General features: G+C 39.9%; 1 protein-coding gene across 7 annotated transcripts in view; it reads left to right on the top strand.

Annotated features, from left to right (window-relative positions):
• Positions 1 to 18,823, top strand: part of LOC126336369 (calcium-activated potassium channel slowpoke) — a 1,528,406-nt gene extending 1,509,583 nt beyond the window's left edge. For all 7 annotated transcript variants that reach the window (XM_049999994.1, XM_050000012.1, XM_050000004.1 and 4 more), the window contains one exon: positions 16,333 to 18,823. In XM_049999994.1, the coding sequence (XP_049855951.1) occupies positions 16,333 to 16,413 (81 nt within the window). In that variant the 3' untranslated portion in view covers positions 16,414 to 18,823. The remainder of the gene's footprint in view (positions 1 to 16,332) is intronic.
• The last annotated feature ends 8,680 nt before the right edge of the window (positions 18,824 to 27,503 follow it).

Here is a 27,503-nt window from a genome sequence, read left to right as displayed (position 1 = left end):
TGATGAAGGGGTAGGGATAGCAGGGTACGGTGGGGGGAGAGAAGTCAGTCCAGCCTCGTAGACCGTGCAGGGACTGGATGGTGGTAGGAGAGGAGCAGAAAAGGGGAGAAGACCCATGTATGCAGTGGCAGAGAGTGGCACGCAGTGAGGATAAGGATACATGAATTGGGAGAAGTGATAGGACAGAGGTGGCAGAAACTGGAAACTGTTGGGTGGAGGATGTGAGGATAGTAGGTTACTTAGGTTGAAGCTGGGATGATTTCAAGAGTGGAAAATGTGTCTTAAGGATAACTCCCATTTGCACATTTCAGAAAAGATGGTGGCAGAGAGGAGGATCCAGAGAGCCCAGGTGTGTGAAGCAGCAATTGAAATCAAACGTGTTATGTTCAGCTGCATGTTGTGCCACACGGTGGTGCAATTTGCTCTTGGCCAGAGTTTGGCAGTGGCAATTCATCCTGGTGGACAGCTGGTTGATAGTCATAAAAATACAGAAATGTATCAGTGATTGCAGCAGAGCTCGTATATGACATGGCTGCTTTCACAGGTCATCTGGCCCCTGATGGGATAGGACTAACCTATGACAGGATTGGAAAAGGATATGCTGGATGGATTTGGCAGGTCTTACACCTGGGTCTTCCACAGGGACAGGATTCCTGTGACAAAGGGTTGGAACTGGCATATGGATGGACTATAGGATGTTGTGCAGGTTGGGTGGCTGACACCCCCAATACTCACATCACCCTCAAGAACCAGGTAAAAATGAGCACCCCCTTCATCACCCGATACCAATCCAGATTGGAACAACTGAATCACGTCATTTATCAGAGCTTTGACAATCTCATCATGAGCAGAAATGAGAGACATCCTGCTAAGGATACTCCCCGCCCCTTCTTAAGTGGTGTTCTATCACCCACCCAACCTCTTTCTATCCTAAGGGAGAAAAGTGGAATAATAATTATTTAATTCTTTCCCTCAATTTTCCTTCTGAAACAAACATCACACAACACTGCTTTCATTCCCTTACCATGCCACTGTAAATATAAATGACTTAGTAATCAGTCATAGTGAGATTGAAAAGCAGCTGTTGGCAAATGTTACAGATGTACACAGGATCTGACGAATCTCCATTTGGCTCCATGCAGATTGTACAAGTTATAGAACTCCATTCTTGGTGATAATATGTCAGTGATTCCATGAAAGGGCACCCAGGGGCTCAGCATTCATTTGCTGAGTACAGGCTTGGCGACCCCGGGGTCCTGAGCTGGGGACTGGTCAGCGCCGCCAGTCTCCTGTCACCGTAACCCCTGGACATGCTTCAGCGACCACTGTATGGTGCGGCGGTGGAATGTTGTGTGCTGCAGGGAATGGTAATCTTGGCTTTACCGCCTGGATTGTGAGGAAGGTAAACCTCTATAAAAACCCCTCAATCTTACGGTGTGCTGCGCGCCTATAAGATGCATGGCTGTTGGGATGGAACAGTCGCAAGCAGGCAACCTCTGGGGCACCTGCCACACCCCAGTTGTATAAGGCTTACCTAGGCACGCAGTGCTCTGTCTAGGTTCCCTAGCTGCTCGTGGGACCGAGATGGATCCTTCGAAATCCTCTTTTCCTCATCCCATCGGAAAGGGTGGGCCGCTGGAAGGTTCTAACACCCAGTTTCTGAAGAGGGCTTGTGCAGTTATTCCCCCTGACTGCAGCACATCTTTGACCAGTCAAATCTTTAGTAACAGAATGCATTCTGGTAATCAGAATGTGTTTCTCATTGTAAAACGGAAGTAGGGTAGTTTTGGGAAAGTTTCGCCCTTCTATATACAAAAGGGTTTGGAGGGAATCTGTGGCTCCTTAAAATCAGTGAAACGTTTCCGTAATGGGACCTTGCTCGTGGAAACTTCTACTTCCCAGCAAGCAACTAACGTCCAAACTGCTAAATGCATTGGGGAGTATGCCATAGACACTGAACTGCACAGCAGCACCTTGAATTATAGCCCAGGTGTTGTGACATGCCGGGATCTAGTCGACATTCCCAAAGACTAACTGCAACGTGAGTGGGCTCCGGAAGGTATAGTTGATGTCCAACATATCATGAAGAGGGTTGATGGCAATCTTGTGAAATCCGACTCCTTTATTCTGACCTTCAGTAGCACGAAACTTCCAGAACATATTAAAGCTGGCTTCCTTCGCCTTAGTGTGCGGCCTTATTTCCCGTCCCCAATGCGCTGTTTTAAATGCCAGCATTTTGGGCATACCACCTTAGGGTGTAAAGGCAAAGCAGCTTGTGGCAACTATGGTAAGGCTGCTCATGAAGGAGTTGGTTGCCCGCCTCCAGCCAGATGTATCAATTGCTCTGGAAACCACCCTGTTCGGAGTAGGGACTGCCGAATATTTTTAGAGGAACACAAAGTCCAGGAAATAGAAACAACCCAGCGTATCCCATATGGTGAGGCCAAGAAGATCTATAAGTTGATGCAGCCTCCCACATTTGCTACGTCTTTTGCATCCCTGGTTCAAAAGGCCTTCTCCAAAAGCCAATGCCTCAACGCAGAAAGAGGTGATGAGTATTGGTACTAATACCTGCAGCTGTCAGTGCACTTGCAATGCAACCAGTGTTTCAGAGCCGGTAGCCCCTACTTGAATGGCAGACAAGGGTACAGTGGTGAACTTGGGCCAGCCCCTGACACCTCCAACAGCTGAGGTGGTTCCGAGGCCCAGTACGGCCATTACCACTGCCACATCAGCTCCCCCAAAGCCCACCAAACCGCAGAAAGCTCCTGTACAGCAGCAACACCGAGCCATATCCCATGGTAAACTGTCTGACCACGCGGATGTTGTTTTACATGAGGCTTCATCTGATTCTTCCCCAGAGTTGGAATCCGATATATGTGTGGGAAAATTATCTCGTCCCATGCCTGCCCCTCCACCTGCTGCGGTCTCCACGCCCCGTCGGAGAGACCGGATGAAGGTGCTGCCCCCATCAAGATGGCTCCCATACTTCAGTGGAACTTGCAAGGGTTCAGGATGCATGTGGAGGAACTTCGTCTACTCTCTCATGGTAGACCACTGTGTCTCTGTCTCCAGGAGACTAATTTCCATCCCTCATACTCCCCTGAGCTACGAGGCTATACACTCCACAAAAAGGACGACCTGCGTGGAGAGAGAGCTAGAGGAGGTGTAGGTATCTTCGTCAGGACCACTCCTCGCCTCTCTTACTTACGATGACTTTACAAGCCGTCGCTGTGTCCGTGCACGTGCGTCATCCATTAATTGTATGTTCGCTTTACTTGCCCCGACATGATGCTCTTGATGAAGTGGCCCTCACCAACCTTCTTACACAGCTCCCCCAGCCATTCATTATTTGTGGTGATTTTAATGCCCACAATGTGCTTTGGGGCTCTGCAATTACCTGCCCAAGGGGTAGAGCAATTGAGAGGCTTCTTCTCTCATCCTGTGCCTACTTGCTCAATGGAGGACAGAGTACTCATTTCTGCACAGCGACTGGGTTGTTCTCTGCCATTGATCTCTCACCTGGCTCTCCAGCTCTTGCCGCCAGTGCTCACTGGATAGTGGTCGCTGACTTGCATGGCAGTGATCATTCCCCAATCTGGATTCATCTGCCAGATGGTGTGGGCCCCGAAAGAGACCGCCACGATGGGTGCTCAGTGGAGCTGACTTGACACTTTATAGCCAGTTGGCCCAATTCGAACACTGAGCAAATGTTGAGGTGTGGGTGGATCATATTACCAAAATGGTCCACCACGCCGCTGCAGCATCCATTCCACAGACCACCGGAAGAGGCCACCTGTGCCTTGGTCGAGTACCGAATGCCGCTCTGTAATCAGGACCAGGCGCACGGCTCTGTGTAGGTTCAAGTGTCGGCCGACTGCTGAGAATCTTGCAGCCTTTCAGGTGGCGAGGGCAAGATGTCGCCGCATTATTCGTGAGAGCAAGAAGAGGTCATGGCAAAAGTTTCTGAACACCATTAACCGTTCTACCAAATGTTCCATTGTGTGAGAGTCCATCAGGAGAATTTCTGGCAGAGGAGGGAAGTGCCCCATAGCTGCTGTAATGAATAACGGAAGTCTCCACATGGATCTGCGAGACATTTCCCAGACTATGGCAGCATATTTTGCCACAGTTACTGCAACAACCAGTCGGGATCCAGGTTTCCAGTGCCATAGAGTGGTTGCTGACAGATGTAGTCTGGAATTCCAGTCCACCTCTCATGAAGTTTACAACTGTCCATTTTCTATGTGGGAGCTGGATTCTGCATTGTCTGGAACTCGTGACACATTCCCTGGTCACGACAGAATCCATTACAGTATGCTGTGGCACCTCACAATGCGCAAAAGAGAAATCCTCCTCGCACTTTTTAATGCCATTTGGGCATCGGGTCACTTTCCTGAGGCGTGGCGTGAGGCAGTTTTAATCCCTTTTTTAAAACCTGGGAAAGACCGGATGAGCCCAAGTAGCTACCTTAGTGTTGCCCTCACTAGTTGCATAGGGAAGGCCTTGGAGTGGATGGTCAACCAGCGCCTTGTCTGGATGTTAGAATCTCGGCAACTCCTTAGTCGCTTTCAGTGTGGGTTTAAGAGGTTTCGTTCCAACTTCGATAACCTTGCCCTCCTGGAGGCTGCTATACAACAAGCTTTCCTATGCCGTCATCACCTCCTAGGTGTATTTTTCGACATCGAGAAGGCCAACGATACCACTTGGAGGCAACTCATCCTGGAGCAGCTTCCCGAATGGGGTTTTCGTGGTTGTCTTCCTCTTTTTATTCAGTCTTTCCTCTCGCCATGATATTTTAGATACCGAATTGGTGACGTCCTGTCTGATCGCTTTGAGCAGGAGAACGGTGTCCCTCAGGGTAGCGTTTTAAGTGTGACTCTCTTTGTCATCGCTATTAATAGCATTACGTCCATATTGAAAAGTCCTGTCCAGTGTTCTTTGTTTGTGGATGATTTCTCTTTGTTTTGTTCTTCTTCAAGCCTTGCAACGACAACTTGTCAGTTGCAACTTACGATTAGGCGTTTGGATGACTGGGCGCAGAAGAGTGGTTTTAAGTTTTCCGCCGAGAAGTCTGTATGTGTTCTTTTTAACCGTTCTCTTTCGATTTTAACCTTTCCTGAGTTGCGGATGAGGGACACTATTCTCACTTTTAAAGACACGGTGAGATTTCTGGGTCTCATTTTTGACTGGAAGCTCACGTGGTTACCAAATCTTAAAGACCTGAAGCGGCGGTCGCTTCAGGCTTTAAGTATTTTAAAATGTCATAGCCACAGTACATGGGGAGCTGACAGGACCTGTCTGCTCCAGTTTTACAGGACGTTTTTGCGATCTCGGCTCGATTATGGGTGCATGGTGTATGGGACTGCGAGGCCTTCTTACTTAAGGATGTTGGATGTTGTGCACCATGAAGGGCTTCGGTTGGCCACTGGGGCATTCCGAACTAGCCCAATACCAAGCCTCTGTGCAGAGGCTGGTGAACCGCCACTTCATATGCGGCGATGGCTACTTACAGTACGCCAGGCGTATAAAACTTTGTCCACACCATACACACCTGCATACCATACCGTTGCTCAGCCTCCTCTGGCACGGTTACTTCATAACCGGCAACATGCGACGCAGCCCTATGGGATTCGCGCACAGGATTGCCCGCTGCGATGTCTATGGCTGGTCTTCATGTTTTGCGTCGCGGTTGGAGCAGATCTCCACCTTGGCTCCTCTGGAGACCCAAACGTATTTTAGATTTGACTAATTTTAAGAAAGATCGCACACCAGATTTTACATTCCAATCTCTGTTTTTTAACATTTTAGATGTGCATCACGGTTTCACTGTCGTTTACACTGATGGCTCCAAACAGGAGAATTTCCTTGGCTGTTCTGTAGTGTTCCCTGATCAAGTTCCCCAGATTCGCCTCCCTGCTGAATATACCGTTTTCGCAGAGGAGCTCCACGCGATCCTGAAAGCACTGGAGCAGATGAATCGTATTCGGGGCGATCGATTTCTTCTCTGCCCCGATTCTCTTAGTGCCTTACAATCACTGCAGAACCTGTACTCAACTGAGGAGATGGTCCAGCTGATACATGACCAACTGTACTTGCTCCAACGGCGGGATAAAGAAGTATCCTTCTGCTGGGTGCCTGGTCATGTCGGCATATGGGGCAGTGAACAGGCCGATCGGGCTGCCAAGGAGGCCTGCAGAGAGTAGGATGTGGTCCAGTGTCCTATCCCCTTGCAGTCAGTCATCGCTGCACTCCACAGGAAGTGCATGGAGTTCTGGGAGGACGAATGGCTGGCGGTGACAGCCAATAAACTGCGGTTGGTAAAGTCAACCACTCGGCCATGGCGTTCCTCCTGCCGGTTGCTCAGGTGGGAGGAGGTGGCCCTCACACATCTTCGGATCGGGCGCTGTCCTCTCACACATAGCTTTTTATTACGGCGAGAGGATCCTCCGTTTTGTGATGCTTGTGGTGTCCACATCTCTGTCCGGCACATTTTAACAGATTGCATTTTATACTGTGATGCACTGGCAGAAGCACCAGTTGATGGGGATCTGCCTTCTGTTTTAGCTGAGACGTGTGTGTCTAGGGTTTTTAAGTTTTGTGATGTGTCTGGACTCTGGTCTAAACTTTTAGGCCGGAGGTTTTAGTGTATTGCAGAGTGGCTGACTCGTCCGCTTTTTTCCTTGCGGTCAGCCAGCCACTTTCATCTGCTACATTGTTTTAGCTCCCTCTATCATTTTCTTCCTGTGTTGTCCATGTTTTACTGCTGACACCCTGCTTTCATCCCACGCTTCGGTGTGGGTGAGCACATATGTTTCAACAATTGTTATCCGTGTTTTATGTTCCATTTTATATTCCTGTTCTGGGATTTTCCTTGACACCCGTCTCACTATGGTACTGAACGGGCGCTGAAGAACTTGCTGTCGTGTGCCCCAAAAACCACTCTACTGTACTACTACTCCATGAAAGGGTAACTTTTCCCTGTGTTTGGAGGAGAACACAAGTAACAGTTATGTAAAGAAAAGACAGCAGATCTGATCTCCAGAATTACTCCTGTATGATTCACCTCCATTGCTAACAGAATCATAGAACACATTCTGAGCTGAGACGTTATGGCATAATGTGTGGATTCCCAAGATACCATTCATTTGAAATCTGGCTATTAACTCTTCAGACACAATGTACTAGTAGTCATAGATGAGGTTGTGTGGAATATCCAGTGTTCCTATAACATCATAAAACTTTTAATTCAGTGCCACACTGATACTTCCTTTCGAAAATATGTTGATGTGATATTTCTAGTCAGGTTTGAATTTAGACTGAAAAATTCATCACATTATCTTACGCAGAAAGCCATCCAAGGACATAGAAGAATTTCAGATGTGTCTTGCGGAAGGGGGTGATCCGTTGCTCATATTATATCTGACTCCTCTCATCATTTCCATTAAGCTTGTTAACTCATTTAGGTCAAGTGCTCAACTGAGACTCCTGATGTGTTATCAGATATATGTTAGCTGCTTCTCTCAGCCTCCTGATGTGTGGATATAATTGAGAGGTAAAAGCACACTTATTGTTCACTGCCATTTTCATATAATATGATACACCTTCCACACACTTTCACAGTTGTTGGGAATACAATCCAGCCATTGTACTTACAAACAGATCCAATGAAGTGCAATTGTAAACTACAAAATGGAACATACATTAAATGAAGCACACTTGTAAAAATAATTCTACAACAGGTCTAAGCAAGCACGCTTATAAAACAATTGAGCATCAGAGGTGTGCTGCTATTTCACACACTGGTGTTCAGACAGTGAACATGTTCCAGATAATTGGGCACTGAAAAGGTTACTGGATTTGTGGATAGTATTAGTTGAAATCTCAGATTGTTCACAGATGGTGCAATTAGCTTTAGTCATAGACACAGGAACTGTTATCCAATAAATAGCGTCTGATGCAAACATAAATATGGATTTTAATAATAATAAATGCAAAGTTGTACTCCTCATAAACTTAAAAACTGCAGTAGCTTCCTACTATGTGATTAATGAGTCAAACTGGAGTGGCTACTGCTGGTACTGTCAATTTGGGGATATGAAGTGGAATAATGAAACTGGCTGAGTTGTGGAGAATGTTTATGGCAAGTTTTGATTTGTTCTCTCAAGTTTTCTTTGAGCATTTGATTAAAGGTGTGCTTGTGGGAAGCACAGCATTAAGTTTGATTAATTAGTAGGATACTGGAAAATTACAATTGTCTTCAAAATAAATTGCAAATGAAACACATGATTCACTCATACTGGAATACTGTTCAACCATGTAGCTATGGTTTGCATTAAGTTACGCTATCAAGAGTCATCAAGTGTAAACTAAGGAAGGCAGTGCAAATAGTGGCAGGACTGTTCAGCTCATGGTTGAGTGTAGTGTAAATACAGAGAAATCTTAACAGGAATACTGCCACAGAAATGTCCAATATCTTGTAATAAATTTCATAACCTAAATCTGCAGCCATGAATTGAGGACCATTAATGATTACCATCATGCAGGGTGAATCCTGAACTGCAAAAATCCGTTCCAAGGCTCCTACTGTGGCCACCTTTGTTGTCTGCTGGAGGTGGTTGACATATGGGAAGTGAGTGATGGTGTCCATGATTATTAACCACCTGGACCTCAGTGAAGGTCCCATAAAGTCAGTGTGAACTCGGTTCCACGGCTGCATCAACACTGTCCACATAAAAAATGACTCACAGCTGCGTCAACACTGGGCATGGAGAGAATGGCATGGATGGGACAAACTGGCGTGCTTGGCAAATAGCACACTATAAACCAACCTTGCGACATCATCATCCATACGAGACCAGTAGATTTAGCAGTGTTCATCTTGCTTAAGGAATGTCACACCTTGCCAAGCCTAAAGTTGGTGCCCACCATCTGCCGGTCGCACAGGGAGGGGGGGGGGGGGGATGTCGGTAGGCGGAGGGGGGGGGGGGCGACTGTGAAGGTCAAGTGTATCTGCACCAGGGAGGATTTTTGGCCAACCCAACTGGATATATCGTAGGACCTATTGAAGAAGTGGTTCATTAGAATATTGAATGAGTTAGTGATAATGAATCGAATATTGGAAATTTGTAAAATAGAGAGCCCAACAGTGATGTAGATGTGCTGTAAGTTATGTAAATTTTGTCTTAGGTGCAAAAAATGGAAAGAGTAGTTGGTAATAAGATGAAATTTGTGTCCATGCAAAAAAAAATGTGGACACCAAAGATGAGCACCATCACTTCCTTCTCAATCTGTCAATAATGTTTATTGGCTGGAGTAAGCATCCTTGACATAAATGTAAGTGGCCTCTCAGGCTTTCAGTACGACCCCTTGCCTTATGGCACACATCATCCCTGACACCTTGTGGGTATCTATCCGTTGCCAACAGCAACAGCATGTGGAGCTAGTAGGTCATAAACAAGGTGCTGACTGGAGGACCAATTTTAATTTCTGAAAAGTCTTTTTTCTGATCACTGAAGGGAGACACCCTTTTCATGGTGTTGATTTAATGGGTGAACTGTGGAGACTGCCCAGGGAAGAAAACAAACATGGTAATTCAGTATTCTTAAAAATATTTGAAAGACTTTTATAGATTCAGGCCAAGTATGTTCTGAATGGCGCCTACATATTCTTTGATGGCCTGAAGGCCCTCTTCACTGATGTGCCTAAATAAGTTACTTCTGTTTGAAAGAAGGCCCATTTGAAAAAAAAAAAAAAAAAAAAAAACATTCCACATAACATCATTCTGTCCAAGGGCTGGCTCTGAGCACTATGGGACTCAACATCTTAGGTCATAAGTCCCCTAGAACTTAGAACTACTTAAACCTAACTAACCTAAGGACATCACAAACATCCATGCCCGAGGCAGGATTTGAACCTGCGACCATAGCAGTCCCGCGGTTCCGGACTGCAGCGCCAGAACCGCACGGCCACCGCGGCCGGCTCTTTGCAAGGGCCACAAATCTAGACATAGATTATGCAAATGATCTTCTATCATTCACCCAGTGACCACAGTAGTGTTAATTCACATAATACAGAGCTGGTACACCAGCGTGTTCAAGAAACCTCTGGAATATGTCAGGGTGCTGGTTATGCCAAAGGCAATCTGTTATATTGCACACTTTCAGTGGTGTTCAAGACTAAATTCCTCCATGTGTCTTCAACAAAAGTCATCTGAAAATATTTTTCTGCTAGACTGATTTTAGAAAATAGTTTTTCTCCTGAAAGTTCATCTGGACAAGACATTGGATAAGAATAATGTCCACTTGTGCATTAATGGTTTACTTGAAGTCTCCACACAACCGAAGAGAACTCCCAGGCTCCTAACCTCCACTAATGTGAAGCCAAATTACTTTTGTAAACAGGAGACAAAACATATTGTTGTCCTAATGCATGTAATTCAGTGTTAACTTCATCCTTAGTGGTCAACAGAATCAGACGAGCTTTGCAAAATCACAGACATTGGCTCTAAGACAATGCAGACCTGAAAGTCAACAACTTTTCCCTAACCCTCATTTAAGCAGTAGTGCAAATTATTTACAAAGTGTAGCAGTGGGTTCACAAGGTTCTGACAAACTGATGGAGTACACTTCACCATGTATCAATAATCCTAAGGAAGCATGTGCATCAAGATCAAAAATTTTCTCAGCCACTAGATCTGCTTCAACCAGAGGTAACAGATTTAAGTGTCTGTCAGGTGCACATGACTCAGAAATGGTACCTCGTGATGGCAGTACATCCACAACTTTGACTACATTTTGCTGAACTAGGGATCACCCATACTAAAATACGTGGGCTGGTTAATGGCTGACTGATATGCCGGTATCAATTTATGTGGTGCCACCAACTGATCGCTGCTTGACTTTTATTAACTTGAATCAGGTGGAGCTGATACCTGTTACCCCACCAAGCTATGGCATACTTCTGCAATATGACATCTGTGGAAACACTTGTAACACACGTCCTCATAGATGCAAGAAAAAACAGTTGAAGCAATTTGGAAACCAAATGTATCACTGTGAACAACACCTAGTACTAGCTCAGGTTTGTGGAGAGCGATGGCGGGTAAACAGAAATTAGTTACATCTGTAGAGTCTGTTATGGAAACCTGCTGCACTTTATCGCTGTTCTGGGTCACATGTGAAACATGAAAAATTTTGCTATAGAGCTTGCAATTTTCAAATACATGCACAGTTCACAGCACTTCAACCATGTAGTGGTCACACTGTCTTAAGGTTTGCATGCTGACATCCTTAACACATGAGCAGGTGAGTGGTGTACTTTGTACACATGGGATGAATATCTGGCTTTATATCACCAAGGCAAGGCAAACATGTATGAACAAAATCACAGTTTTATCTCATTTTAATAAAACAATGATAAACTAAACTTATATCATATGAGATACAGCACTGTTTAATTAAAAAATAATAAAATAAATTTTGATTATCTACTCTGTTCCCACAGGCAGGCTTTGCCTCACAGTAATGACCATTAAACAGTCCATTTGCATCGGATACCAACCAACTATTTATTCAATTACGAACTATCTCATATATAACTGCCTCATTGTGGGATTGTGCTGCTAGTTCATAATCTGGGTCATTTTCATGCATGAATCTTACTTTTTTTCTCACCCTTCTCACTGTTTATTTTATATAACTGTAGCTCTCTTGGATGTATGACACCATTATTTATCATCAACTTAGCTGAAGCAATAATGAAGGATACTTATGGGCTCATAGTTGTGATACAACAATGGAACAATTCAAAACAGTTTTATTTGTGGTTGGCACACTTTACACATAGGCACACCTGCTCAAGGGTTAAGTGGAGCTATGCAAATCACTACATCACATATCATATTTTCTATGTATGCTTCACATCACTCAAAACTGTATTGACATTTCCTACTCAGCCCCTACAAATCCACTCTTCAGGAGCCATAACTTAAAGCAAGTGACTTGCAGTGTTGTAAGAATTTGAGCACTGCTACTACTGCATCCATTTTGTGTGAAAAATTGTATGATAATAAGAAGAATATGTCAGACATTGCATCAGACAGTATAGCTAACTTTTGAATCAAATTATATAACTCTGGATTTGTGTAGAGCTAAAAGGCCCACTCACAGTCTAGATGTGAAGCACTAGTCATTTTTGCTATACTTTGTAGTCTTCTTAAGCCTCATTAAATGGCTGAAATTCCAGGATGTCTGACAGTATCTGTAATACTACTGCGTAGAACTAGTTAGGTGCTTGACCAGTTTCTGATACTGGTTTAGCTGTAACTGCTAAAGCTCAAACATTTTTACATCCATTGTGGTACTTGGCATATCAAACTTAGACTATCCTGTCACCAATATTAGAACCATCACTTTAGGGTCAATAAACATTTATTGAACACAAAATAAGCTTTCTGTAGCAACAGATTAAACTCTGTGTTAGTGTAAACAACGAAACAGTAATAGTTCTCGACTGAAATTAATGTAGGGCAAGCATGACTACTTTGTTGTATACGTAGATGGCAGTTACAATAGTAAGCACAGTTCTGAATAAGTCTTACAGTGATGAAAAACATTCACTCACAAACTAGAACCACAATAAGAAAATACTGTATTATGCCAGCTTGTGGAGTGCAGTCAACAGACCAACAATCTAGACACACTAGTCCACTGCATCCTGTGTCACCTTCTTGTCTTTCAATTTCACCTGGAACCTGTGGAATCATTTAGCTTGCCTCTTGTAACTACCAGTTTCTTACCACCTAGAATTAACGCTTAGAAATTTTATTCATGGCCATTGTACAATATTATTTCATTCAAGTCCGTTTATGGATATTCTGATTTGTAATTGGAGTTTTTGATTGTCTCTTCATCTTTCTTTTCCTTTCACTTCTTTTTAAAAAAAGGCTGTAAAAAATTTAGAGAGACTAGAGTTTTCATGCCATTTTATTTGCCTTATGTTTCTGCTAATGATACTCGAGTTGTTCAGTGTCATTAGTTGTCCAGTAAACACAAACTCACCTTCTTACCTTGGTAATGCTAATCATTGTGTAGTACACCACAGTCTGTCCACACACAGTAATTGAACTAACGCAAAAGTAAACATGTATAATAAAAACAAAGAAAAGCGGAACTTTAGATTAAAACCCATATGAAACAGCACACACTAAAATAAAATTTGTTCCTCAGATTTTAGCTAGTTAAGAATCTGGAAAATTATGGTGTCTTTCATTCTGTGCTGATACTTTCCTAAGCTCATCTTACAAATCTGTTTTATGTGGTAATGGATTTATTGTTCTATACAGATCATGAAGCTAATTTATGTTCATTAAATTCTCTAAAGTGTAGCATTTGCAGTCAATAAAAATAATTGGATTAGGTGTGCCAGTTACAAGAATGTGATAATGTACACCATAATTGCTTATCTTCCACAAAATTTATCTACTCTGAACCATGGCTAAACTGATGGTAGTTACCTATTACAAAGTTACTTGAGAACTTACTCAGGAATATTTGACCTAAACCAATTAATATTTCACCATCACATACTGAGACTAAAGTGAAAATAGTAATATTCCTATTCTGTTGTGACTGTCTGAGGAACAATTTCTTGGATGTTATCTATTACTTTTTTGGCAAAATGAATATTGATGGACAGACTTTTACAGGGGTACATTTTATATTTCTTTGTCAGATGAGAGTGTGGGCAGGCATCTAGTAACTGGTGACTTTCATGCTGTGTCCTTCAGTGGTCAGCATCCTCGTGCACCCAGTGTAGCTTGTTTGCTGCAGCCAGACTGAGGTGGACCAAATCTTTAGCAGCAGTGGCACATAAAAAAAGTGCATCCAGTTGAAATATCTCTAAGTTGAATCTCTCCTCCAGAATTCAGCAAAATTCACCCTAGATGTGGCTTTTAATTTGATTGACCAGCTCCACTCTTCATCTAACCAAGCTGAATTTTTTGTTAGTAACTTCTGTACCTCATGGGTTTTTCCTTCATTTCCCATTTAAAAAAACGCATTTGTATAAAAATGTTCCATCTGAAAGCACCAGAGAGTAATCCGTAGTTTGCTGACATTTCTCCTGTATTCCACATACTCTTGTGTTCCAGTAAGAGTAAACCTTCTAATCACCAGGCTAAGCCAGTTTACATTACTTTCGTGAGTCCCTGACCAAGAAAGAAGAGGCATATTTCACAGTTACAGTGGAACTTTGGAATGCTCACTTGAGGATTACAGTGAGTGAAATGGTTTTTACAGTGTGTCTTTAGGCTGACATTGTTAGACCACCACAAGTCTGACTACTGTTGAGAAAGAACAGACTATCTGAAGCATAGAAGTTACAAATTTTTTATGTATGTTCTAAGATTAACATTGTTTTATTTCAGATTTTAAAAAGCAGCATTACACTCCTCATAATTTGTTCACTGATTTTTGTGGAAATGATGGATTGCTACTCATGTGAAGAGGAGACATCGGATTGCAGACAGGCAAAATAAAAAGACTGCCATACATTTTAGCTTTTGGCCTAAAAGCCTTCTTCTGAAGCAGAAAACACACACACACACACACACACACACACACACACACACACACACACACATTGACACAAGCACAACTCACACTCCTCAATCAGAGACTGTGGTCATATGTGTGAGAGTTGTGCTTGTGTGAATGAGCATTTCATTGTGCCAGTCTGCTACTCAATGCCTCCTCCATATGGTGAGTAGCAGTGATAGAGTCCATTGTTTAATTTTTATATTAATTTTCCTTCTGGGTTTGTTCCTTTCTTTTTCTGGTGTTATGAGGTTGTTCAGGAAATAAGTGACCATAATGAGCTGTAGTTTTTTTGTTTTTTGAAGGCTGGCAGTACTGAGTGGTTGCGGGAGACCCCTGACCATATCAAGTGTCACAGCAACATGGTAGTACATTTTAGTGTCAAATTGCATGAAAGATTTTAGTAAAAAACCCACCAAGTGCAAGCCATGTTCTGTGATCCGCTTTGTACTAATGAAAAGAATAACACTTACTGAAAATTTTTGGAAAGCAAAACGATTTACTCTAAAGGTTTATGAACATAACAGGTGTGTTTAAGTAGTGTATGGAGTTGAGTGGAGGTAGAACAAATGTTCATGACAAACAGAGAAGATGTAGACCTCCCATTTTGACTAATGAGTTGGTGTAAAAAACTGAGGAAACTGTTAGTGATGAAATTTCTGCAGTGTCCACAACTTTCGAGAAATCCTTTATAAGAAACACCTACAGAAATGCTGAAATACTGGAAAATGTGCACAAGATGAGTCCCAAAATAGCTGACAAAGCAGCACGAGAAAAATCAGGTCAGTAGCACCCACAAATTTCTTGAGTGACTTGAATTGGTAGGTGAAGATTTTATGAGCTCTTTTGTGGTTAGAGATGAAATGTGGGTGGCTCATTACATGCATGAGACAAAGACAGTTGTCACAGTGGCATCACATTAATTCCTCTCCTGCAAAATAAATAAATAAATAAAATTAAAAAATTTAAAAAATTCAGAACGGCAATTTAAAAAAAAATGCGGCCTCATTGTTTGGGACCAAAATCACAAAAGCAGCATTGAAAACAAAAAGACGGGAATGCTGACAATCACCTTCTGTCTCCAATCTCTCACATCTGCCTTGCACACTCTCAACAAGACATCTGAAGGTTATACATGCATCCAAAAAAGTTTTGCATCACCTTGATTCCAAGAGTTCTGGAACCTGTACAGAAAATTGGAATAGAGATCAACATAAACATCATTTCTGCCCTTTTTATTGCTCATGAAAACCACATTGCATGTTGTACTACCATATGGTTGAAATACAGACAAAATGAGCTGTGTACCTCCTTCCTGGTGCAACGACTGGAACTAACTTGATTGGCTGTCGGACCTCCTCTGTCTAATAGGTGCTGTTCATGCATGGTTGTTTACATCTTTGGGCAGGTGTAGTAACATCTCTGAACAGTTGAAGGGACTGTGTCTGTGATACAATATCCACAGTCAACATCTGTCTTCAGGAGTTCTGTGAATTGGGGTGATGCATAACCTTTTTTTTAATGTATGTATAATCTCTTAGGCACTACAAGCACTTATTTACAGTCCCAAAGGAATGTTCACCTGTCTATATCATTCGAAACCACTTGAAGTTATTACTAACCAAAATGCATCAGATGATCTTTCTCTCCTGGTGAGCTTGAAAAGGATAAAAATAAAAAATATATATACTGTCCATATCATGTAAATAATTCTAAACATTTTTGTCTTTCCCAGGTGTTTGTATTGATGCAGTTTGATCCAGGGCTTGAGTACAAACCAAACAGAGGGGCACGTGGAAAAGATGACAACTCCTGACTGCTGCTGTGTAGCGCCCTGACCGATGGACCCTACTCCTATATCTAAAACATCATCCTCTTTTGTCTGCACTGGTGACAAATAGAATTTCCTGAAAACAGAGTGCTGTGGCAGATTCAGGGAACACTTGTGATGTTGAATAAGTGGTTTAATATTAGGTACTTTGCTCAGCAATTTGAAGCTAAGGTGCACAGACATTTGTTTTCAGACTGTGCTTTCACACTTAAATACATATTTTTTTAAGTCAATATGTGATATTCTGGTTTTCTTCAGCAATTAATTTTCATAAAATTTTAAAGAAGTGGTGGAGTTTCTCAAATTCATGTTACATTAAATGTAGCATGTACCTTATGTATGCCTTATATGGTTGTGATCTAAGTCAATAAGTCACAGAGAATATAGCTGTTGGTTGATATGTGTGAATACTGAAGAAAGGTCTAAGTAGCTACTGTGGAAACAGTTTAATATCTATTGCATCTTCACTAAAAGTGTGTTTCAGACATGTACTCCCAGTTATTTATGATTTATTGGCCACCATTTTTGTTATAGGGAATTGACGTGTCACATAGGAATGTGTTCCTTATACGAATGTGATCACATTATTTTGTGAAAAATTGACTTAGGCCACCATCGAATCTGTATCTCAGTGCTCCATATGTGCAGGCAAAATAATAGGAATAAAGTTGTAGGGGCCATCATTGCCAGGTAGTACTGATTATCCTGGCCTAATTGTAAAGGGCTGCTACATATTGAAGCAATATATACTGACAATTTCAAGAGCCAGTTTTCAGCTCAATATCCGTTCATAATTATAGCGCTTCTTGAAAAGTATTGAACAAGGAAGTTTTACTAAATGTGTTGTTATAATAAAATCTCTAAAATAAAATAAATATTTTGTAGCAAGATGGATTATAAACTATTGTTAAGAAAAGGAATTAATGGCAAATACTTCACTGAGATTTTGTACTTTCATTTTGATATTAAATGTACTTGGAATGAGAACTTCAATGTCTTGTATTTATTTCATGACTGTCATTAGTTCATATTTTGCTAACAACATTTAATCTGATATTTTGTTGTTTTTCTTCTGATACATTACAGTATTCAGATTATAGCAGTTCCATTAAAAATGTCAGTGTCTCCCTCAGCCTATGAAACTAAATTTAAAACTGACTTTACTCTACGAAGTAAATGCTATTCACAATAACTTATTTTATAATTATACACCTCATGAACTAAAGTGTACAGTAGTAGAATTATACAATTATTGTAAGTCTACTTCTTGAAATTCATTATGAGATTAAACATAAATACTGGTGATCCCAGTGGAAAAATTAAAAATTATTGCATCTAATGAAAGTGCTGCAAAAGAATAGTTTAGTCTCAGATATTTTCCCCCACATTAATCTGTCCTTTGATGCTCACTTCCATAATTATGTTTATGTGGTGGAATATTATATTGAAATTAGAAAAATTCAACACTGCTCTTGGTATGTTTTAAATATATTGAACTTAAAAAAAAAATTCATTTTCTTTTTCTGAAAAGTTTTTGTCGTGGATGTAACACGAATAATCAGTTGAGATCAGTCTTTCTTTTTAAGCCTTTTACCATCCTACTTTAATATTTAAAAAATGACTGACGTGGTTAATTCTAATTGATCTATAGAAACTTATGTAGAATCATTTCACATAAGTTTTAAATGTTTAACAATCAACAATACATTTAACAACAAATCAAACAACTGCACTGGCATTCACGCTCTTATTCTTCGTCTAGTCTAATTACACATCCTCATAAGCTCCCCCCCCCCCCTCCCCCCCCCCTCACACACACCCAGAGTGTACATATGCACGCACGCACGCACGCGCGCACACACACACACACACACACACACACACACACACACACACACACACACACACACACACACACACACACACACACACACTTTTGTGGCAACAAATTTTCATTTGCTGTTTCAATACCCTGGAATTTCCTTATCATATTAAACATAATAACTAATAACAGAAGCAGTTACACTAATGAAAAGAAACATTAAAAATATTTGTATTTTCATTAAAAATAAACAAAATCTATTTCAATGGTTTCTGTAATGAATGTAAGAATCCCAGAGACATTTGTCAATAATAGAAAATAACAATAAATTGTTTTATCCTCTGCACTTACTTGGCCTATACAGTTGTCCAGTAAGTTAATAAATCTAAACAAACATTCATCAGGTAATGCTAAATATTACTGTTCACCTTGAATGGTGTATGATTTATGGTTTAATTTTAAAAAATATGAACTCATCCAGAACTGATTTTCTGCTAAAACTAAACAGAATTTTTATATTAACTACGAAACACTGCTAATTTAGCATGGGAATTGTTTGGAATGAAAGTGAAATGCAGCACAAGAATCAGATAACAACAGTTAATGATAAAACTCTCTAGAACTGGCTGTAAACAGGAGTTTATTACTGACAGTGTGATTTAATACAGGGAAAAACAGCATTTTGAAATTTTCTGGAAATAGCTTATCAAAGGGGTTTTGTTTCAATATTACACTATTTCCATTCTTCTCTCTTATAACCAATTTAAATTGTTCAGATGGATGTTACTCTATGATTGAAGGTTAGATTAGATTAGATTTACTTTCATTCCAATTGATCCGTAGTGAGGAGGTCCTCCAGGATGTGGAACATGTCAGAATGCTTATTGGTCTTGTTGCTATAGTTTTGCATTACAGAAAGGAAATACATGTAAAACAGATAAACAGAATGTTTGTCATAAACTAGTTTTTTATTGTAATTATTTCCCAAGCTGTATTCCATTTATCCATACTTTTGAAAGAGTATTCCGTATCATTTGTTCAGTCATGTAAGCAGTGTTGACATTCGGTTCAAACCACAACGGCTTTCATATCGAGGTGGTGATTTCCTTCTGAGTTGTACATTATTTACAAAAATATTTGGTTGGGTTTCTATTTCCAAGTACTGTGGGAAATGACTGTCAGCAACATGTCACAGCTGCAACTTCATTTTTTGAAGTGCATGCTTTTTTAAATACATATTTTAGTAGAAAAGGTTACAGTAAAGTATTTGCCATAAAATTTTTATATATCTGCTGTTAAGCCATTAACCTCATTGTTTGGCTCTAAACATGTTAATAATTATGAAATACTCTACTTTTGTTAACAATTAATATGTAAAAATGCTTGTGAAATTATATAAGAATGAAATTATTGTGTGCGTGTGTGTGAGGTTGAGTGAGTGTGTTCGCAGATGTATGTTTTTATACAAGTACAACGCTCAAATGCTCACACACAGGGTTGTATGTTACAGAGTAATTTGTTATCATATGTAAATATTCCCGCTAGTGTAAGGTTGCAGCTCTGGACTTGTTTTAATCTCTGAAATTTGTAATAATCAGCTGCTGAAGTTCTGTGCTTGTGTATTAGGTGCACACTGTATTATTTTCTGTTACTGATGACAGTTGGGTGTACTGTTATGCATTTTAACTGAAGGCCTAATGTCAAGAATGTCACCTTTATAAATCATTACTAAAAACTGCAAATACTGCAAGTTCATCTAAATTGTTGTTACTTGTCTATGTAAATAATAGGCAGGTGGTCTCATTATTGAGCACTGAATTAATATTCTGAAATATTTTTACACATTCAAGCAACTCAGGACTCTTTTATTGGTGGAATTTTGTGTGAAATTCTAATTAACAATAAAACTAAAATTCATTTTTTGCTAAGAGACTTAGCACTAGCAGAGATCTGCATTTCCTACAGGTTACCTGCTGCTTAAAGTAAGGATGTTTTGGTCATTTGATTTTATCTTCTAATGAAGGATACTGTGCTTGGGACAATGTAGTGTACTTGGTTGTAACAAAATGCCCTTTTTCTGTAAATGGATAACCAAATCTCACACTTAACTTTTGGTAATCATTATAAAACATTAAAGCCAGACAGGATTTTTTCTGCATTTGATGAGGTGTTTTTTTCCTGCCATAGTCCTCCTTAATAAATCTAGAGTGTCGTATTACCTCAAACAATGAAATTGTGAGCTGTTCATGATAAGAAATGATAACATCTGTGGGCAATAGTACAGAGTTCTTCTTCACATTGGGTAGCTGTTTGTAAAGCATTCTCATGGATATATATGTGCCCATCAATCAAATATTATAACTTTAGGCATGGTGACATGCATGAAAATGGATCATCATCAGTTTTATTTAAATTGCTTCATATGTGTTAAGAAACTTGTAAATTTGCTTTCTGAACTAACTATAGAAGCTACAGTGGCAAATTCCCATTTTATGAGTTAGTGAGAGTCTGAATAGTTGACAATATTTTTCAGTGGTGCTAATTTCCTTTTCTCATTATAAACAGAATACAGCAAAATAAATGAAACAGTTTACATGGCTTTTTGAAAATAAATAAAGAGGAAGTTTTTGCTTCACATTTCAGTCATTCCTCTGGGCGAACAGTAGCAGCAGTTGACGGACATGTTTATTATTCAGACTTGAAGTTTTTACTGTTCATATTCTGGGGGTTGCAGTAGGGTATGAGGAATGAAGAGTGACAGTGAGATGTATTCCACTCCATTTTTTAATCCATGTTTTAATGCTAATTGTAACCTTATGTAAAATTAATCTTTTTTTTAATCCAGTTCTTATAAAGTGATTTGTATTCTGGTGTAACTTCTGGGTAACTTGTATCTCAGTATTGAGAATGAAAGCATAAACTGCAGTGAAAGTCTTCCAGAAGAACAGAATTTCTTAAGAAAGTGGAGAAGATTGTTGTAAATTACTTGTTGACCAAAATAAAATCTACTGCAGTGAACTGTAATATAGTACAGTTTTACATACTGGTGAATTTATATGATCCATATTTTATTCAGTTGACTGTGATAAAAATTTATTGCAGTTTTTCAGTTTTTAGTACCAATTTAACTATAATGCTAATGTTCAGATCTTCTGCAGTATGATTTAAAGCAATTTAACATAATTCTCATAGCAATCTTGTGTGTGACTTCTTAACTACTAAAATGTTTATTTGGAATTCATGTATGTGAGCATTAAGTCTTTACCTACAATCATCTATGAAGACATTTTTATCTGTATTTTTGGAATAAACTAGGTCTGATTTGCTATTACAGGACTCACTGTTACTGGTGTGTATTTTACAAAATATATTCTACACTGGTGTGAATATTTTACACAAGAGTGTGGTTCTTTTGGGCCTGTGGTCCTCTACAAAATATTAGTGACCTTGTGAATTGACTTGAACTTGTTGAGGCTGTAGCAAAATGCTTTATAAATCCAAAGTGATATTTTTTGTGCTAAAGTGTGTGTTCTTTCAATGTAACTGAGAAAATGGAAGCTAAGTTTAAATATCTTATCACTGTAAATGAGTGTAAGCTATTTCACCTGTGTGTCTTGTTGAATTTGGTGATCAATTCATCACCTCAATTTTTATTACTCATGTGCGTTAATTCAAGTTGAAATATTTCTTTTATATATTTTTGTGCAATGTGTCATTTTAGTAAGAGTTAATACAATTGTTACTGTTGCAGTTCTTTTTGTATGGAACCATAAAACTCTGTTTGACACGATTCCTAAATCTTACCACCATGTCTTTCTCTATGAATCAAAATAAGAAATGTGATTAGTAGAGAATGGCATGCAAGTAAGATTTCTTATTCCTGCATTTAGCTCTTTAGTTAGTCTGTCAGTATGTAAGGCATGATCATTGAAACTGATTAACTTTTAATTCAGTTTTCCCCCCTCCTGTTCTACTTGCAATATCAATTTTTGATTCAGTTAGAGAATTGTGCTAATATTGTTAGAACTGTTTTACATGTGGTTGGTTCAGATTATGAATTGGGAAAGCTATCATTTTTCTCCCGGAAATTTTAAAATTATGTAAGCAGGACTCACAGCCACAAAGTTGCTTATGCGCATCACTCACCATTAATTAAAATTGAGTGCTATGTGCACATTCAATTATCACACACCACCAATTTAATGGATAACAACTCTACATGCAGTGGGTATGTAATTAGGAATTTAAAAATATTCACTGTAGATAAGGGTTTCAAGAATTTGATAATCTTTTTGTTTTTAATTGAATGACAAATCATACATTAAATTAATAAAATCATACATTTTTATTTAACAGTTGTTGATTATTTGTAAGGGCCTGTTTCTTCCTTATTTAGAAATTTCTGTTTATCACTGAACAGTAAAATTGCCTATTATTTTTAAATTCCTCACATTTTGTTGGAAATAGAGTAACTTATGTCTTATGGAGATAATAAAAAGGAATATGTCTGTGGTTCCTGCTCACAAATGAGATGTCATTTAACATTAAGTTGTTGTCAGAATCATAACTATTGATAATGGATATGACAGTTCAGTTATTACTTTTTTACTCTTAAATCGTTTAAACCATTGGCACTAGTGCACTATTCTTACACACACATTTTAAAATGTATGTGTGTAACAAAAAACATCATAGTCCTGCAACTAGAAAAGAGAAGAAATATAACAGCAAAGTGATACACCCCATTCTAAGTATTTATTATTTGTCTAGTTATTTATTTTTCAAGAAAAAGTATATTTATTAATAATTTAATTTAAATTGCTAACATATTGAAGTGCCTCAGAAAGAAGGAGCTTTTCAGACTCCACTTTAAGTGTACTGCTTGAACAACTGACAGGCTTTCTATTTTGCTGAAATGTTTGATATACATGAAACACTTCAATGTATGCACTCAGATTACTATGACAGCTACAAAAACTCAACAGCATTGTCATCTAGTGGATAGAGAAAATAAAATTTCAGTTTTGGAGTTTGTCACTAATCAGTTTTGTTAATTTTATGCTGCAGTTCATTGCATTTCTTTTAAGTACTCACAGACAGTTTTAGCAGATTGTTCACACAAAAATTGTACATTACTCATGGGACTACATACATTTTAGTAAAACAAAATGTGTTACATGTATATCAATCTATTTAGCACATTGTTATCAAATAGTGCTAAATACAGTAAAATTTACCCTTTCTAACTGGGATTGGGAGCTTATGACTGGTCCATAAATATTCCATTTGTTCTAGAAATGGTTACACTGTTGAAATTGTGGGGTGAGTTTGTAATATTTAAAAGAGCTGTGCTATATAAGAGAAAAGAAAAGAGAAAATAATATTGTAAATAACTCATTGTGATATGATTGGCCATAATACAAAACTTATCTTCTAAATAAACTACATTTAATTTTTTCCTTGCACCTGAAAAATCAGAAAGATGAAAATTGAGAAGTAACATTAACATGACCTTACAGAAGTTGAAAACTACGTACATGAATAGAGCAGACATTCATTTCACCAAGAATAGTATCATCTTACCTTGGTTTGACTTTAACATTGTTCCATTATATTTATATTATAAACTTAATTCAACCTCAGAATGCTTTTTAACCATGAACACACTGGTCTTCAGTGATCTGGAGCTAAGAAATTATGATAATGGAAAGGGCAGAATGGAATAACAACAATATGGAAAGGATGGATTAGTACTCACCACACAGAGAACACATTGTGTTGCAGACAAGCACAATCATAAAGAATACTATAAATATTTCATCTTGCAGATAAACTTCTTCCTCAGAAATACAGGGTGAGGCATAAAGTATGAACTGTTTCCAAATGAACAATACATCAGTTTTCAAATGAACAATACATCATTAGGAGTGTTTCCAAAAAATTTTAATTACAGAATAACATTCAAATAATGTTGCCATTTAACAAAATTAATGCTTGAAAACAACATCTCTCAGGTGACGGCTGTTTACAGCGATGCACATCTCAAGGTGCTCTCAGAAGTTGGCTTCAACTCTCTGCAACATGCCTCTGTCTATTTGGACGATTTCCACATGAACAGCTTCCTTCAATTCTTCTAAGTGTACGTGGTTTATGCATGTACACACATGATTTGAGGTAACCCCACAAATAGTAGTCACACATGGATAGGTCAGTGGAACGAGGAGGCCAATGAATGTCCCCGAACTGGGAAAGAACTCTACCACGAAAAACTGCTTCCATAGTCAATATTGCTGTGTGAGCTGTAGCTCCATCCTGCTGAAACCACACTTGCCAGATAGGAATACATTTTCTTCTTAATTCAGGTAGGAAGAATTCAGTGATCATCTCTCTATATTGTTCAGAGGTTAAGGTTACAGTGTTCCCATTCTCGTCTTGGAAAAAGTATGGACCAATAACATCTGTACATCACAGCACACCAAACTGTCACCCCAGGATTATTTAATGCTTTCTCATGCAGTAGTTTTGGGCTTTCACTGGGCCAGTAATGACAGTTCTGCTGACTTAATATTCCTTTCAAATGGAAATGAGCTTCATCACTCATAATCAAAATAATGTTGTCACTTTGCTCAAATAAGGCCTCCATTTCTCGGGCAAAATTTAGCCACTGTTCATAATCTCTTGGGTTTAATTTTTGCACAATGGCCATTTTGTAAGGATGAAAGTTTAGGTTAGTATGCAAAATACAACTTACCGAGCGATTACTGAGATTCAGCTCAGCCAAGTGTCTTCTAGCAGATTGACCAGGACTACGGAGTATGGCTTACTGAACTCTTTCCACATTATCATGTGTTCGAACTAACGCGAGGAGCTCCTGGTAGTTTTTTGTTCATAACTGTTCGTCATGTTCAAAATGATTCTACCCAATGTAAAATGCTGTTACGGTTGGGAACACTTATCACGTCTAGCGAGATTGAAATGGCAACAAAACTCACACTGTACTGCAATAATAGCCTCACTATTGTGCACAAAACTATCGTAGCTAAACAGACGATGTTGCACAGTCCACAGCTCCATGACCTTGACTAAACAGGATTTCAGGCGCTAACAATCACGTTACCACATCTCTCCCCCCACTCTGACCGCCTGAGCCTGAATACTAGCTGTTCTAAAAATGTTCATTCTTTCTGTCTCATTCTTTAGATAGCATAGACATTGCACAAGAGCAACACACAGACAAATGCTCACTCTACCCAGGCACTAAAGCCCAACTATGGCAGTGTCTGATACAACAGCAGTCCAGCTCGAGTGTGTAGCGGTGGTGAGAAACAAGTATGGGTTGAGTGGGGGATGGGTTCAGGGTAGGGGTGGGGGAAGATGTTAGTGCTGCCTGTGGGGACAGGATAGATCTGGTATCTGTAGCATCTGGGAGTGGAGGAGAGAAGTAAATAAGGGGAAAGCCTATCCCAGTCCCTCAGAACCTCAACACCTCCCTCATATGTTTCACATGGTCCTCATCAACTAAGCAAGCCTCCTTCCTCAATGCTTTCTCCATCACAAGGATGGCTACATCAGTACCACTGTCCACTTCAAACCTACCAACCACCAACATACTTCCTCTTCAACAGTTGCCACCCATTCCAAGATGTCCATTCCATCCAGTCTAGTGACCCTTGGACACGGCATTGGCGGTGACAAGCATCCTCTCTCTAAATATGCCAAGGGTCTCATTGAGGCCTTCACAGACTGAAATTACCCTCCCATCCTTGTACGGAAACAGATCTCCTATACCTTATCTCTTCAGTCACTTTCCACATTCTCACCATCCAGCCACAAAAGAGCATTCCTCTCATGACCCAACTCTCATGGCTCAATATTACCAAGGGCTGAAGCAATGAATCACATTCTCCACTACCGTTTGTATTATCTCTCATAAACTCCCCATCCCCTACTACAGTGGTATTCTGCCACCCACCCATCCTAAGCAAAATCCTTGTTCATTCCTACTCTGCCCTTGCTCCCAGCCCCTTGCCTCATGACTCACATCCTTGCTATAGCCCTTGATGCAACACCTGTCCCAAACTTCCCCCTTGTAACCCCCCCCCTCCCCCCCCCCCCCAATTCTTCACCTGCCATCACTTCTGAAGCAGAGCCTCCTGTGAAAGCAGCCATGTGATCTACTAACTTAGCTGCAAGCAATATGTAGCTATCTACATGCTCATAAAGACTAACAAGCTGTCAATCTGCATGAATGGCCATTGCCAAACTGTGACCAAGAGATACCTGAACCACCCAGTTACTGAACATGACACCAACATGGTATGCTTCTCTTTAATGGCTGCTTTACAGTCTGTGCCATCTGGATTCTTCCCACCAACACCAGATTTTCTGAATTTCACAGGTGTGAACTCTTTTCTTCAACAAATTCTTTGCTCCCATAAACTGCCCCAAGACCTCAACCTCTGCTAGCTGTTTCCTCCATCGCCTATCCCTTTCCCCGCTCCCACTCCAGTACTACACAGCCTTCTATCCTGCCAACACATATACATAGCCATTCCCTCTTCTCTGCTTCTTTCTTTTTTCCTCTACCTCTTCATCCCCCTCTGCTTGTCCCCACCCACCTCTACTTCAACCCTACACTTATCCCTTTTGTGCCTCTCCTTCTCCATTTCCTCACACTTTTAAATTATCTGCAAATACCATTGCTTTCATATTTTCACGTACTATTCACACTGCCACTCATGTCATTATCTCATCCGTGGCAGTGGTGAAAAGTGGAAAGGATAGTGGACTCCCGTGCTTCATCCCATTTATCTGTTCAAATCTGTCGGTCTTCTCTTCTCCTACTTTTACACAACTCACATTATTTTTCTTCTAGTCAGACATCCAATTATTCCTTTCTGAAGTGTTTCCCAGCTTGCACTTCTTTTCACAGTATCATACACCTTCAAAGTGTCCAGGAACACTATTACTGAATCTTTACCATCTTCCTGATGTTCCTCTTGGAGCTGCCTTGCAATAAGAAATTAGATCAATTATTGACCTTCCTGGTCTCAACCCATATTCTTCCTCTCTCAGTCCTCCTCCTACTATCTTCCATACTCTCTTTCTGAGAACCTTCTTAAATACCTTGACAGCATGACACATCAAACTAACTCCATGACACATCAAACTAACTCCCCTATAATTCTGACATTGTTTTGTGCAACCCTTCTGAGTAGTTAGTTCTATGGTTCCTTTTTCCAGCCTTTAGTGG

Source organism: Schistocerca gregaria, chromosome 1 (assembly GCF_023897955.1).
Source record: "Schistocerca gregaria isolate iqSchGreg1 chromosome 1, iqSchGreg1.2, whole genome shotgun sequence".
Classification (NCBI taxonomy): Eukaryota; Metazoa; Arthropoda; class Insecta; order Orthoptera; family Acrididae; genus Schistocerca; species Schistocerca gregaria.
Note: the sequence above shows the minus strand (reverse complement) of the source record. Positions and strands in the feature narration are given on the sequence as shown.